Source organism: Plectropomus leopardus, chromosome 16 (genome assembly GCF_026936395.1).
Source record: "Plectropomus leopardus strain MGB_pleo_1.0 chromosome 16, ASM2693639v1, whole genome shotgun sequence".
Classification (NCBI taxonomy): domain Eukaryota; kingdom Metazoa; phylum Chordata; class Actinopteri; order Perciformes; family Serranidae; genus Plectropomus; species Plectropomus leopardus.
The window spans coordinates 24459364-24473443 of record NC_142191.1 but is presented as its reverse complement, the minus strand read 5'-3'; the positions used below and the strand labels follow the sequence as shown (position 1 = coordinate 24473443).

At 38.6% G+C, this 14080-nt stretch overlaps 2 protein-coding genes across 2 annotated transcripts; both read left to right on the top strand.

Moving 5' to 3' along the window:
- Nucleotides 1-186: 186 nt before the first annotated feature.
- Nucleotides 187-2562, top strand: LOC121955283 (fatty acid-binding protein, brain). The gene is made up of 4 exons (XM_042503158.2): nucleotides 187-343; nucleotides 509-681; nucleotides 1118-1219; nucleotides 2283-2562. Exons 1-4 carry the CDS (start codon nucleotides 271-273, stop codon nucleotides 2331-2333), a joined length of 399 nt encoding a protein of 132 aa, XP_042359092.1. The 5' UTR covers nucleotides 187-270; the 3' UTR covers nucleotides 2334-2562.
- Nucleotides 2563-3510: 948 nt separating this feature from the next.
- On the top strand, nucleotides 3511-12866 carry smpdl3a (sphingomyelin phosphodiesterase acid like 3A). Its single transcript, XM_042503273.2, has 8 exons — nucleotides 3511-3715; nucleotides 4501-4714; nucleotides 6706-6850; nucleotides 7840-7936; nucleotides 8144-8307; nucleotides 8412-8592; nucleotides 9645-9769; nucleotides 10277-12866. Exons 1-8 carry the CDS (start codon nucleotides 3625-3627, stop codon nucleotides 10574-10576), a joined length of 1317 nt encoding a protein of 438 aa, XP_042359207.2. The 5' UTR covers nucleotides 3511-3624; the 3' UTR covers nucleotides 10577-12866.
- Nucleotides 12867-14080: the final 1214 nt, after the last annotated feature.

Genomic DNA, 14080 nt, shown 5'->3' with positions numbered 1-14080 from the left:
CTCATGAATGAGAGTAATTACATCATTAAGCATACAAATGGGCTAATTTAGCTTTTTCCCCCCTTGTCTAAGGGTCCACAAGACCATGACCCAATTTGGATGTCCAATCACAACTCGGAGAAAATCTCCTGAGCCAATGAGAGGTTGGTGCCACCCACCACCATGCATAATAATAAGGAGCAGAATAATAACACAAGGGGGAAAACTTGCAAAGCTGCAGCTTGTTCAGTGTGCTTTGGAGATTACTTGGCCTCTCTGCAAACCTTCACCATGGTCGACGCCTTCTGTGCCACTTGGAAACTGGTTGACAGTGAGAACTTTGATGAATACATGAAAGCAATTGGTGAGTAACAGCCCTTATTATAAATGTATTTCACCTTTATCTATTTTGTTTAATTTGGCTCACAAATGCATTAAATCGAGGCAGAAAAATAGCATCATGTCAGATTTTTTTGTGCCACAGCAGCCACTCACTAACCGCAAAATTTCGCTCCTGTGTCTCGGTCAGGTGTGGGCTTTGCCACCCGGCAGGTTGGTAATGTGACCAAGCCGACTGTGATCATCAGCCAGGAGGGTGACAAGGTGGTGATTCGCACCCAGAGCACCTTCAAAAACACAGAGATCTCTTTCAAGCTGGGAGAGGAGTTTGATGAAACCACTGCTGATGACAGGAACTGCAAAGTAAGTTGACAGAGAGCATTTCTTTTTCATGAAAAAAAATAGACATTAGTTATTAGGACCAAACACAATGGTAATCTGCAAATTCAGGCACTAACATTGTGGCCAAAGCTGGGGGAGTTTTACAAGAAGTGTCCTGCAATATCAGAAGTGCTGAAACCTGGCTTCAATTTAATCCCAGTCATAGAAGTCATAAATAATAATTCATCAAAGATTTCATTCTTACCACTTGTCTCACCTCATTTGCAGAATAGATAATAAGTTTAAAAAGTATTATCTCCAAATGCAGTTCTGATCAAGCTTCCTTTGTTTCTATCTTTGGGTCACTGACAAGCCTTCTTGAGATGTCCGGAAACAGATCAGCGTTTGGCTGCATCTCAATGCGCTAATTTTCTGCCTCATTTGCTAAAAACTAAAATTCTTCTCTTTTGTCTTTCAGTCCACAGTGACTATGGAGGGAGACAAGTTGGTCCACGTCCAGAAGTGGGATGGCAAAGAAACCAAGTTTGTCAGAGAACTCAAGGATGGCAAGATGGTCATGGTAAGACAAAACAGATGCAGGTCACATATATTCTAGTCCTGTTAGAAGTTTATCAATATGCATTATGTACATCGAGTATATTTACTGGCAATAGAACTGGAAACTCAAACTGTGAAAGCCACGTGTCCATAAATGCCACTTGGTTACCGTGAGGAAGATATATAAAATCATCATATGGGAAACCGGTTGTGCATTTTGGAAACTCAGCACCGAGAAATGCCTATTTTTATGAAACATGAAAGATGTTTCAGGAGCTCAGAGATTAATTTCCATTCACTAGAACAACTGAGAATGTAACAGTCTTTGTTGGAAACTTTTTTTGCCTCTCAGCTTTCTCAGTCATTTTTTTGTGTGTGCTCTAGAAATAAAAATGAATATCTTTTTTAAAAATATAGGTCAAGAATCAGGGGTATAACATCAAATTCTGGACCCTATATATAAGCTGTAACTGTGGGCCCCCCTGCCCTTCCTCTCTTGATCAAGGCCTCTCTCCTACAATTTTTGGGTCTAAGGGGCCTCTAAAGGGCAAGAAGAGCCTCAGTGAGCCTCAACTTTTTATTTTACAAAGTTCAGTCTTACAAATTTATTTTAGTTATCACACTAATTCATAAAAAAATTGCAAACTAAACTTTTAATTCCAAGCTTTTTGAAGCCCCTGGGAGATCAGTCCCAGTTCAGGAATCATTTAAACGTCTGCAGGTGTTCTCTCTGGGCTCCCTGTAGATCTAAAGGATTTTAAAACACAGATATAGAATGAACAAAAAAAGGTCCAAAACACACGTTTCAGACAGTTGTATTGTCTTCCTCAAGCTCCTAAAATGCAGCAAACAGTCTGTTTTGTTTACTTGTGATGAATGTCTTTTAAAACACATTCACAGTCAAATTAGTCCGCTCATATTAAACAGAGTAAATTAACAACCAGTCAGCTGCCAAAAGCTTCCTCATTAGATCCTCCACTCAATCACTGACCTGACCTGTTGAACAAAAAGTATTTTGGTGGTAAAATGATGATTTTTGGAGCATTTAACTCCCTGTCATGGTAACTGTGGTCTCTCCCCTGCAGAATTTGACCTTTGAAGATGTGCATGCGGTGCGTAGCTATGAGAAGGCATGAGAGCTCCATCTGGCAGCGTCCCAACCAGCCAAGAAGTGTTGATTTTATAATTATTATTGACTGTATGCTTCTCTTTGCACTTCATCCTCCTCTGCATGTACACAGCCTGCAGGCTGCACATGCTTTGTAAGAATTTTTTTATATGAAAAAAAAAACCATTTCTGTCATGATGGATGGATCATCTTTGTAACCCTGTGTGTGAAACATGGAATAAAAAACACAGAGAAAATGTTTGCCTCTTCAGCTTCATTATTCAGTAAGAGAGTAAATAGGATACTATTTACAAAAGAATTGGGTTCAACCCTCAGACACTGAATAGCTATCTGGTCCAAACCTTGACCTCTGACCTTGCAGAGGAAGGAGATATATGGAAGCAATTAAGGGACATAAATATTTGAATTTTAACAGTCACTGAATACTCAACGTTGAAATTTAAACACCACTGAATTGATAGCATTTAAGTAGTTTACTTCAAAAACCATGTATCGGAATTTATTGATTTTGAATTTTCCTTTTTGAGATTATATTAGATTAGTTTGTTTTTTCAGTTTATTAATATTGAGATTTTAAACTGAAAATAATTTCGATAGAACAGTAGTTGAATTCATTTGGTCAAAAGATTCATGCTCAGTTGCCCTTAATTTTGGTATTTGATCATTTTCAACTTGAACTTTCAGATCTGAATTCGACCAATTAAAATTGAGAAACTTGAATTTATTTATTTGTTTTTTAGTTCTGAAACTTACATTATTCTATATTTTAATTTCAAGAGGTGAATTCGGGACAAATACATTTAAATACATGCTTTTTATGCTTTAATTCAGTGCTATTCAAATTTCAATTCAATGTCCAGCTATGGAAATGATAATGGTTGAGTAAAAGCATGCTGTTATTACCAAATGAACTGAAAGCATCAAAAATAAAATAACTAAGGAGAAAATGGCCACTGTAACAGTTAAACTATGATCGTTTTTTTCAGTTTAGGCTATTTAAACATTTTTATTATTTTTTTGTCAAGGTGGAGAATATTGCACCCTATTTTGTAAGTCCATCATATGTTTATGTCAAGTAACTATAGCAGTCAAATAAATGTGTGAGTAAAAACTACAAAATTAATTATTTCGAGATACCAGAGTTTCCAGAGGTTCCTCCCCCTAAACGCTGAAATACAGATCACATGACCGCTGCACTTCCTGTTTACGTCTGTAGAGAATGACCTGCCGTGGTCGGCTGGTTTAGTTTACATGTAGCTTATAAAAAACACCGTACCGTCGTTTTTAACGCGATAAACATGGTGCAACTTTTGTGTTTTGTGCTGCTGCTGTGCGGCGTGGCTCCTCTTACTGCGGCACCCACAGGAAGCAGCTACCTGCCGGGCACAGGTGAGTGAACTTCCCGCTAATGAGCAGTCAGGTGGAGGACGCACGGCGGTTTTATTGTGTCCATGTGTTGTGCCGTTTGTCGCCGTTTACATGGCTGACGTTATACAGACCAAAGTGTACCGCTTTAATCAACACTTAACGGGATGAACAATATGAAACGTGTTTTGTAAACCAGCTACAAAAGTGGATATTTCCTAAAATGTAGTGCTGCTTGGTGAATGTCATGCTTGCCGAATTTATCCCAAGACATTTAGGGTTTATATAAAGTGTTAAGTTTTGCTCTGAAAGTTACATTTAGTTTGTAGATCATCTGAAACGTGTTACTTGACAGATTTTTAAACGGAGTTTGGCCTGAAACGTCTCCTCAGAGAGCTGCAGACTCCTCACGTATAGAAATTGGGTTATTTACTTTAATGTTTCGCTGTAAATGTAAAAGGAGTTTATAGCCTGTTGAATAACTTATAATAATAAGTATTAAACCAAGAAAAATGACTGGGCTGTTAGATAAAATCTGAAAAAATGGGACATTATCTCACCACATAACATGCAAGTAAATGGAAAAATGGGTTACCTAACCCTAACCCTAAACCCCCAAGTATCAACCTTATATTACATAACATAAAAGCCTACAAAAATAATTTTTTAACCTTACTTGTATCAGTTTGGTCAGAAATAACCCAAGAACATCTACCATATTATTTATTGCAATTACTGTCATTTCTAAAAACTATAATTTCATTCTCTTTCATCCTTTCTTTGTCCTCATTTTTCCTCCATCTATCCAGGCAGGTTCTGGCACATCACTGACCTCCACCTGGACCCCACCTACAATCTGGCCCCAGACCCCACTAAGGTGTGCTACTCCTCTAAAGGAGCCCCCGCCACCCACGCTGGCCTATACGGGGACTTTCTGTGTGACTCTCCCTACCGCCTCATCCAGTCAGCGTTCACACACATGGCAACGCTCACACAGCCACAGGACTTCATCATATGGACCGGGTCTGTACACTGATGGGCGAGAGTGATAATGACGGATGTTGTGATTTTACTGCTTTCTTCATCGTCTTATTTGATCATTTGACTTCAAAGGCCTTTTCATGCTGCGTTGATGGAAAACTGCCAAACACCAAGTATCTTCATTCAAGTTTTCAGCAATTTGACAAACCAGATCACAGAAAAAAACATAGGTGGCTTTACAGCAGTTTTAATATCCTGTTCTCTCACTACTAACACTCAAAGAGTGTGTGTACGTGCATGTGTGTGTGTGTGTGTTCTGTACTTTTCTGTGAAACCACTTTGGGGTTTTCGAGTTTAAGAATGAGGAAGTGTCTGTGAAGTGAAGTCAATCTGGATTGCCCTCACTTCCTCTTTCTATTTTTTTTGTGCCTTTCTAGTTGTAGTTAATTTAAAATATATTTTTATTTGTTGTTACTCATTTTTAGCATTTTTTTATTACATTTGTGAGCAGGATGTGGCATAATTTTGCCCTGCTGACTCGCCCTGTGAATCCTATAAATGACAAAGCTCATCCTGAATTTTGGAATATGACTGTAACTTGTACAAAAAAGCACAATCTAAGAATTTAGTGTGATCAATGCCACAACTAACAATGATTTTATTCTCTCAGTTCTCTTCATATTTTGGTGCTCAGCTGGTTACCATAATTAAAGATGGAGAAGGTAGAAGAATGACAGTGTCCTAAAGTCCCGAAGCACCAGGCCGTGAAAGATCAGCTCTCCGCTCGCCGTGAAAAGTAGCTAAAAGAATTGCTCTGCATTCTCTGAGAGAAGTGGAAACTAATGTTCACTTCACTGTGATCATGACACAGAAAACCTGTAGGGATCAGTCACAGCAGCAGTGCCATACAGCTCGATTAATCAGCAGCTAATCATCTAAGCCAGGAATTCATAGGCTTATTAAACATGCTTAAGAGAACGCCTCCCCACTTAATCCTCTCCCCCAGGGAGTCTTTTTTCAAGTTTTAAGTTGCTGTGCAAGCAGATTTTTGCTTTACTCTATTGTTATTTGGCTTTGTGGAACAAGTTTGCCTTTTTACTTAAATCCAGTTTGTACATAGGAATTAACGCTATTATGCAACATTGTACAGTTTAGTACAATGTACAAGTATGGTTTATTTTCAGGAAGTACAGTAATATTAAGAAATCCGGCTTTTTCTTTATTTCTGCTTGTAGTCAAGCACGATTTTCTTTTTCTCGAAATCAGCTACGGGACATGTTGAGTTTTTTTGGATAGCATTCAAACTTTGCAAAAGTTTCAAATTTGCAAAAAATTGTCAGGCTTAAGGCATGACTTTGGTTTGTTATTTTTACCCTCCAGGCTCCTGTTTTTGTTTGTGTGTGCATTTGTGAATGAGTGTGTGTTTGTGTTTGTCCTCAGCTAAGCTCAAAAACTACTGGACCAATGAACCTAATATTTTGCGTGCACATGTAGGACTGCATGCTCAAGGACTGCTCGAGGTTGTAATGATTAACAATTGTTAGAAAAACCTGTTTTATTGACAGTTTTATACTTTCACTCACTGCTGACGCCTCATTCCTCTTGCTGATGCTGATGGTCAGGCAGGTAAGTTTTCCAGAAAATAAGTGTGGACACAACAGTGGAAAAATATGGTAGATTCAAATAAAAAATGCACCAATAAAGTGACTGATAATTAAAATGTACAGTCTGGGAAATAATTACATTGTTCATCTTCAGTTAAGTTAGGCCCACCCGGGAATTTGTGTAAAACCTGTCCAATAGTTTGACCGCTTGTTTTTGATGCTCCATCACAAATAATGTCTTTTTTATTAGTGTTGCCAAATTTCAGCAAAAAAACTACAGAAACATATTAAAAACTAACTATCTTTTAAATAGGGCGTCATCATTGTGCGAATTTCAACTTAACTCAAAGTCAAGAAAACCCAGAAAACAATAAAACTTGATCCTGTTCTGGGTTCATGATGCTGGATCTCGTTCTGTCTCTCCACCAGTGACAGTCCGCCTCACGTGCATGTAGACGAGCTCTCCACAGACACGGTGATCCAGGTGATCAGCAATATGACCCAGACCATCAGGCAACACTTCCCCAACCTGACAGTCTATCCTGCCCTGGGAAACCATGATTACTGGCCACAGGTAACTTCAGCAGGCCGTGTCTCAAAAATAATGTATACAGTGTAAATGTAGCGAGTTTAAAAGCAATGCTATCATTCAGCAATATGAAGCTTTTAAATTTTTACGGCTGGTCTTTTAACAGGAGAGAAGCTTTTCTGATACACAGACTCTAAATCAGTTTGACTCGTTCAGGTGGTTGGGTGGTATTTTGTAACAGAATTAAATTAATAAACTTCAGTTTGGGCTTTTTTTAGTAAGATACATCTGAGATTGTTGTTTGTGTTAAAATATAAAACCCTTTAAAGGCAGCATTTGATAATATAACACAAACGCTTAATGACTTGGTTTATCAGTAATAGAAATGGATGATACAAGCTGACAGTTTATTTTCATGAAACGCAAATATTTGCAAACAGATATCAGTCAAGTGCTTTATATCTGGTACTAGATAGTAAACATTGAAATTAAGTGATGCAGCGAGCATCTGGTTCCTGCATCGCTCTTTCAGGGTTTATTTTGCAGTGATGACCCAGTCAGTGTGCAATATCCCACTTTTTTACCATCACTCTCTGAAATAATCAATAATTTGACACACTATATTGATTTCTAATTGTATTAATTTAAAGTGGTTTTACTCCTGCTAAGTGTCTGTGATCAGAATAATGCCCATAGTAAAGATCTTTTAAACAGATCGTTGAATGCCATATTATACCAATCAGAACTGAGTCATGTAGCAGTGTTATATGCCTCTGCATCAGCAATGGACGTGGCTGGAGGTGTTTTTTTCTTACTTCAAATTTGGCACAAATGTCCATTTGAACTCAAGGGTGATGTGGTTACAACCACGGGCGGTAACTCTAGTTTAGCATTTTAATCCTAGAAGTTTATTTCATTATAATTGCCTTTTCTGTAAGACTGCATGTCATGGTTGCATTTGCATGTTGCCATGTAACATACATCTGCATGACAATTTATATTCCTGCTAAGTGTCAGTATATCATTGTTTTTAGGACCAGATGCCGACCTCCACTAATGCCATCTACAAAGCTGCAGCCCAGCTGTGGAAACCCTGGCTGCAGACTGACGCTCTGCTCACACTCTCACAAGGTAACATGTTAATAAATGTGTGAGGATGTTTCTCTCATGTCATTGCAGCTTAAGCCTCCCAAACAAAATTTGTTTTAAATATATGAAATCTATTATTAATTGGGTTTAGGTACAATGCAATTTCTTTACATTTTTGAAATTTTCAGCAATTACGGTCTATTTAAGGAAGCGATAGACTTTATTTTGTGCTTTGCTCTGTTTCTTCAGGCGGTTTCTACTCCCAGCTGGTGAAGCCTGGTTTACGGGTGCTCAGTCTCAACACTATCCTCTACTACGGTCCTAATAAAGTCACAAGAAACATGACGGACCCTGCTGGACAGTTCGAGTGGCTGGAGAACACTCTGGAGAAAGCTGCTCAGAGCATGGAGCAGGTCTAACATTTCGTATCTACACACAGTATCTTGAACTCAGACACTTCTACTTCCGTTTGCACTTGAAGAGCTGAGATTTAAATGTGTCTTGCGACTTGTTCCAGGTGTACATCATCGCTCATGTACCAGTGGGGTACCTGCCGTTTGTCAGAAACACCACCGCTGTTCAAGAAATCCACAACGAGAGGCTGGTCTCAATCTTTAGGAAGTACAGTGATGTCATTGCGGGGCATTTCTACGGCCACACCCACCGTGACAGCTTCATGGTGCTGTTGGACCAACAAGGTGAAACATATTTCTTGTTTTCGAAGTTTGATAATTTGGATTTTTTTAGGTTTGCCTTGATTTTCCCAGCACAAAAGGGACACAGCACTTTCAAAAGTAGATATCCTAAAAAAATGTCCTTTTTTCTGTTTTTTTCTTTGTGTTGTTTTTTAATATACCCACAGAGGAGTGTAACCAAGCTAAATGCTAATAATATGTCCCAGTGTAAAGTGATATGCAAATGTAATCTTTTGTATTAAGTCCGCATGAGTACAGAGCACCATAGAGTTCAGGCACATTTGCATCCTCAATAGAAACGTTTTTACAGCCATTTTATCAGATACCTCTTTAAAGCGCTGACCTTTTGATGATGAATCACAGATTAAATGAGGGTAACTTTGGGCTTGTTGTCTAATTTCCAGAATAATTTTAAAAAACGATGCTCAGCTCTTAAAGCTACAGGCACGACATCAGCAGAGGCTTTTTGCATTGCTGAGGTTGTTATTGGTGTATGTGAACAAATCAGTAACAGAAAGTTAAACGTATGACAAAGATTTGCAAAAAAAATTATTTAATTCCTCAAAAACTTTTTTTATTCAGTCAAACGAAGTTGCAGTCTGATGGGCACAGCGGAACACCTTGGCAAAAATATTTGGAGGTCAATAATACTGTCGCACATTTATTAAGCTGGCATGAAGTAATGGTGTCTTTCGAAACTAGACAACCTGGTGCCATCGCTCTTATGCTACCTCTTCAAATAAAGCTGCATATTTGTCTGTTCGAAGGGAACGACAACCAGCCTTTTGTATTTGAAGAACAATGAATCCCCTAACACACGTACAGGTCCGTAACATATTAACACAGGACTGTTCACTGTTCCAGTATTAGTCTATGCACATTAGATGAATGGTAAAATTAAGTGTAAAATATGAAAACAAAATATATCAGTTCATTAACTCTGTCTATTTACATAGTTGTTCAACTTATTTATATTTATACGTTTTTACAACCTGAGTGCATTCAGTATTTTGTGCAAATGAATAATGTCGTCTTTGTGTTTTCTTGTTCTTTAGGTAAACCAGTGAATTCTCTCTTTGTCTCACCGGCTGTTACACCGATCAAAGCAGTTTTGGAGCCCTACTCCAACAACCCGGCTTTCCGCGTGTACTTGTACAACGCCAAGGACTACACTCTATTGGTAAGATGTTCTGCTCCACACAACCAGCTCACTTTGTCATCCTGATTTTTATAGTTATTAGAACTTAAGGGTAAAAAAACAAACAAATTATAAGCACACAGCCCCCAAACTTGACAAAAATATGTGAACACATCCATGGCCATGTGAGGAATTTGAAAAGTTGCAGTAAAAACAGTCAATATATCATAGATAATTCTCTCAAGTGGCAATCTCACATATAGTAAACAAAAAAACAACGAAGTAGTGGTGTGATTTGTAGTGAGATCTTTGATTTGTTTTTCACAATTAAATCTAAAAAATCTTCAAAGTTTGAAAAGACTTGGGTCAAATTAAAGTGTCGCGCACTGAAATACCCACTCTTAACTTTTACCAAAAGACAGAAAAAAGAAGTCCCTCTTAATGATTAATCACGGTGTCAATCAGCTCACAAAAACGGTTTCTGGCATTCAAAAAGACTCAAAAGACTTTTTTTCCCCCCTCCCTTTTGGTGCTTTTCTCTCTCTGAAGGATATCTGGCAGTACTATTTGAATCTGACGGAAGCCAACGAGAAACAAAGATCTGACTGGAGGCTTGAATATATCATGACTGAGGCTTTTGGACTGACTGACCTGCGGCCACAAAGCCTGCTCCAGCTGGGCCTGAGCTTCAGGCTGCCGCAGACCAAAGCCTTTGACATGTATTTCAGTCACTACATGGTCGGCTACAACAGCAGCATCATCTGTGACGGAGACTGTAAGGTCAACCAGGTGTGTGCTGTGCTCTACCTGGACCAAATGTCCCACTCCAAATGTCTCACAAAGGGATAGTGGTAGCATCAATATGGATCAAAAAAATGAGGGATTTATCTCAGGGGTCACATTTAGTTGATGATTTTTAAATACATTTTTTATTCTGCTGAAAATATTAAAAGGGAAATTCCTTAGACTGATTCCGCTGCTCCCAAATATTAATCCTAACTGTTATACTTTTACGTTTTTGTTTTCTTTTCCCAATCAAGATCTTCATCTAAGATATTACTTTATGTTATCAAATGTTATTCAGATGCAGTCTGAATTACAAAGTGCACAATTCCACAGCAAGTCAGTATTTTAATACAAAGAAAATGCACTGCAATAGAATTAATCATGAATAGCTTGTTTATGCTGAGTTGCACTGCAACCTACAAAGCATCAGAAGTCCTCTAAGGTAAAGGGCTGGGTTTTAATAACAATACCAGTTCCAATACTAGCACCCTTAAACTGATACAGATACCATTACTAATACCCGTGCCCTACCAAATACCAGTCATACCAAATGCACTACTAGAGCCAGTACCCTTCAAGTCATACTAAATCCAGTACCCTCAAACTCATTCCAATACCAGTACTAATACTGGTATTGGACTAATCGTCCGTGTGGTTCCACACTGACAATTTCAGAACAGAAACGATCAGACTGCAGTTTTTACAGTCTTTGTTGAGATGGATTGGACATATAAAAATAGCGGGTTTGTGCACTGAGTCCTTGTAATGCAAGTATGACGGTTCTCTCTTGACCAACCAACATACTGCTGTGTTTCTAGCTCCACTTTTTAGCATTGCATCAGTTTATTAGGTACATCAACAGTGGGATGACAAAAAATGGGATGTAAAAGGCAGGGTCTGTTTGTGCCATCCACAACTTTTAACAATGGAAACATAAAAATAACCGTTGCAATGTGGACAGGACTGGACTGGACTGGACTACTTGGTGGGAATAAGGCTCTGTGGTGATACAGATACCAATAGATTACTTGATCTGATACCTTTCTATACCTCTGCACCGGCGCTAGCCAAGGTCAGAGGCAATATGGGACCCTAATTTTTGGTGTCCACCTTGACACTGTGCTGATTGTATAGATCGTCTGTGCTGTGGGGGTAAGAACAGACATGGACAGACATGGATGTAAACTGTAAATGCAACTTTCTTTGTAGACAGAGGCATACAACCAAAAGGCGGCAATTCTAGTTTTTTCTACTTCATTTGTTTTTGAGATTGGTGAAGACTTTATAAGGGAAAGTACTGAGTCTTGATTACTTTTGGCAGTACACACATAATCAGTGTACTTCATAAACACAGTAATGTGTGGTATTTCATTTGAAATTTGTACTACCGAATGACTTGAAGCTCCTCAGTTAATTTCCTGTATCCCTTCTTGCACTAATGGATTATAGCTAATCTCTGGAATGATCTAATTGCTGCCAAATGTCGACCATCACTTAAGCTAATTGTGTTGATTTATCATGGGTCTAAACAGTTTTTAAAATGCAGTAAAATGGCAGTTAGAACATCTTTATCTTTTGTAAAGTGACATATTTGAATATGAGTCAGGTTTTGTTATGAGACAGACTTGAATCAGATCCTTTAGATTTGGTCAGGGGTGTAAAATGACAGCCACACTCTTAGAAATGCACATTTGCAGGAAGATAAAAAGAGAGATTTTGATATATGGATACACATAAGTTATTTTACTGATTCGTATGGCATGAGATACAAGCAATAACTATACAAAGAGGGATCATGTAGTGGAAGTTGAAGAGGTGGGAGTACTACTAGGTAGATGAGAGGGTTACCAAGGAAGTAAGTGGGTATACTCTCCCATATAAATGCCTTTTTGGCTGATCGGTGGGTATGCTGTAAAAGGCCAGAAAAAGAAGTGGGAACACTCTGTATACCAGCATATGCTCTCCACTGCACCACTGGAGAGATGGATTAAAAGTTTAGACTTTTTTTTTTAAAATTTTACCATGTCTTTAAAGTTTGCTTTAGAGCTTCTGACAAATGTTGTTCATGTAAAGATTGCATACACCAGCAGTTAATCACAGCACTGAAACATGTTTGTTAAGTATACATTTTTAATAGGATCCCAAATATGAAATGTGTGCAGTAAAACATACCAGAAATGCATTTAACTTGTGTTAAATGTGCAAAAATGATCATTTGTGACATTATTCTGTTGCGAATACCGCTGAAATTGTGCAAAACATTACCAGTGCTGTTGCATGAAGATGATATATAACAATAATGTTAAATGTCACAGGTTTATTTTTCTATTGAGTAAAAACCTTTATTCAATTACCTCGTCTGTTTTAACTGCTGGGCTGTGAGAGTTACTTGAACGCCAAAGAAAAACTTGTGCAGGCTAGTTTGTCTCTGCAGGGGAGCCAAAGGAACAGCAACTAACCTCATCTGACCCTCTCACTTCAATTTCACTCCCCCCACCGTCAGCCCCCCAATCTTATTCTTCTCCTGTTCAAACTTTCCAGAAACTCCTCTTGTCTCTCAGTCACCAAACCAAGCATTCACCCCTCTCCTCTCCCCCTCCACCCTCCCAGCTCTTTTGTCCCTTTGCCGCCCTCCCCAAATGTTTATTACGCTTCCTTTAAAGCTCCACTGGAGAGCTTTCAATCCATCGACCTAAATCACCAAAAGTTGGGCTCTCACAGGAAAAGGACTTACCATATTTTGCTTAAATCAGAGTTTAGTATGTAGAAACTTGTTGCAGAAACCCTAGGGCGCCACCCAAGGGGTTGCTGTATAAATCTTAGGGGTCAAAAATGACTAGAAAAGCAGGAAAAACACATTTCCAAAGAAGAAAACGGTCAATTTTCAGACTTGTTTCTCATCTTTGCTGCATTTGGTGTGATTTATCTCTTCAGACCTCTCAAAGTTCATCAAATAAACCAAACTTGGAGGGAAAAATTACTTCATGATTAAAGTAATCACAATCCAAACATACAGTGTGTGCAACATGTACTACATCTTTTTGAAACTGGTGTTTACACAACATGAAAAGTTTCAAAAAGTCAGGATTATTCAAAGTGTTATGATAGTTTAGATATAGGCTACTTTGATGTGTACCCCACTGTTAATAGTGTTCAAAATGTCAGATGGAGAAAAGAGAGACCGAGTTTTGAGAAAGATCTTCGAGCAGAGAATCTTCACTTTCCCCTCATGTGCCCCCACTGCCATTATTATTCCCGACTAAGCCTGGCCTGCCTCTACTCGGTGCCTGACACAGCGTAACCGTGGAGACAGAGTTGGTGGCGAGCATGGCGATGCAGAGGACTCCATTGCCACAGTAACGGCAGTAGAGCTCCCAGTCTCCTGAATCCATCGCTGAGGTCACTGTTAGCGTCTATTCTTTAACCTCTGAGCTTGTCAACTCCATTCAGATTGCAAGCACATTAATAAATGTTGTCATGCTATTAATTGGATAAGTATTCACTTTTTAAAGAGTATTGTCATTGATCTTTATTTTTAAATGAACTCTAAGGTAATACTAATTGTCA

What these genes read in the sequence shown, in the direction of transcription:
- LOC121955283 (XM_042503158.2), top strand. Translation starts at nt 271, where the DNA reads ATGGTCGACGCCTTCTGTGCCACTTGGAAACTGGTTGACAGTGAGAAC. An exon ending in TGAATACATGAAAGCAATTG is followed by an intron (nt 344 to 508) that starts GTGAGTAACAGC and finishes TGTCTCGGTCAG; the next exon opens with GTGTGGGCTTTGCCACCCGG. An exon ending in AGGATGGCAAGATGGTCATG is followed by an intron (nt 1,220 to 2,282) that starts GTAAGACAAAAC and finishes TCTCCCCTGCAG; the next exon opens with AATTTGACCTTTGAAGATGT.
- smpdl3a (XM_042503273.2), top strand. Translation starts at nt 3,625, where the DNA reads ATGGTGCAACTTTTGTGTTTTGTGCTGCTGCTGTGCGGCGTGGCTCCT. An exon ending in TCTGCTCACACTCTCACAAG is followed by an intron (nt 7,937 to 8,143) that starts GTAACATGTTAA and finishes CTGTTTCTTCAG; the next exon opens with GCGGTTTCTACTCCCAGCTG. An exon ending in CCAAGGACTACACTCTATTG is followed by an intron (nt 9,770 to 10,276) that starts GTAAGATGTTCT and finishes CTCTCTCTGAAG; the next exon opens with GATATCTGGCAGTACTATTT.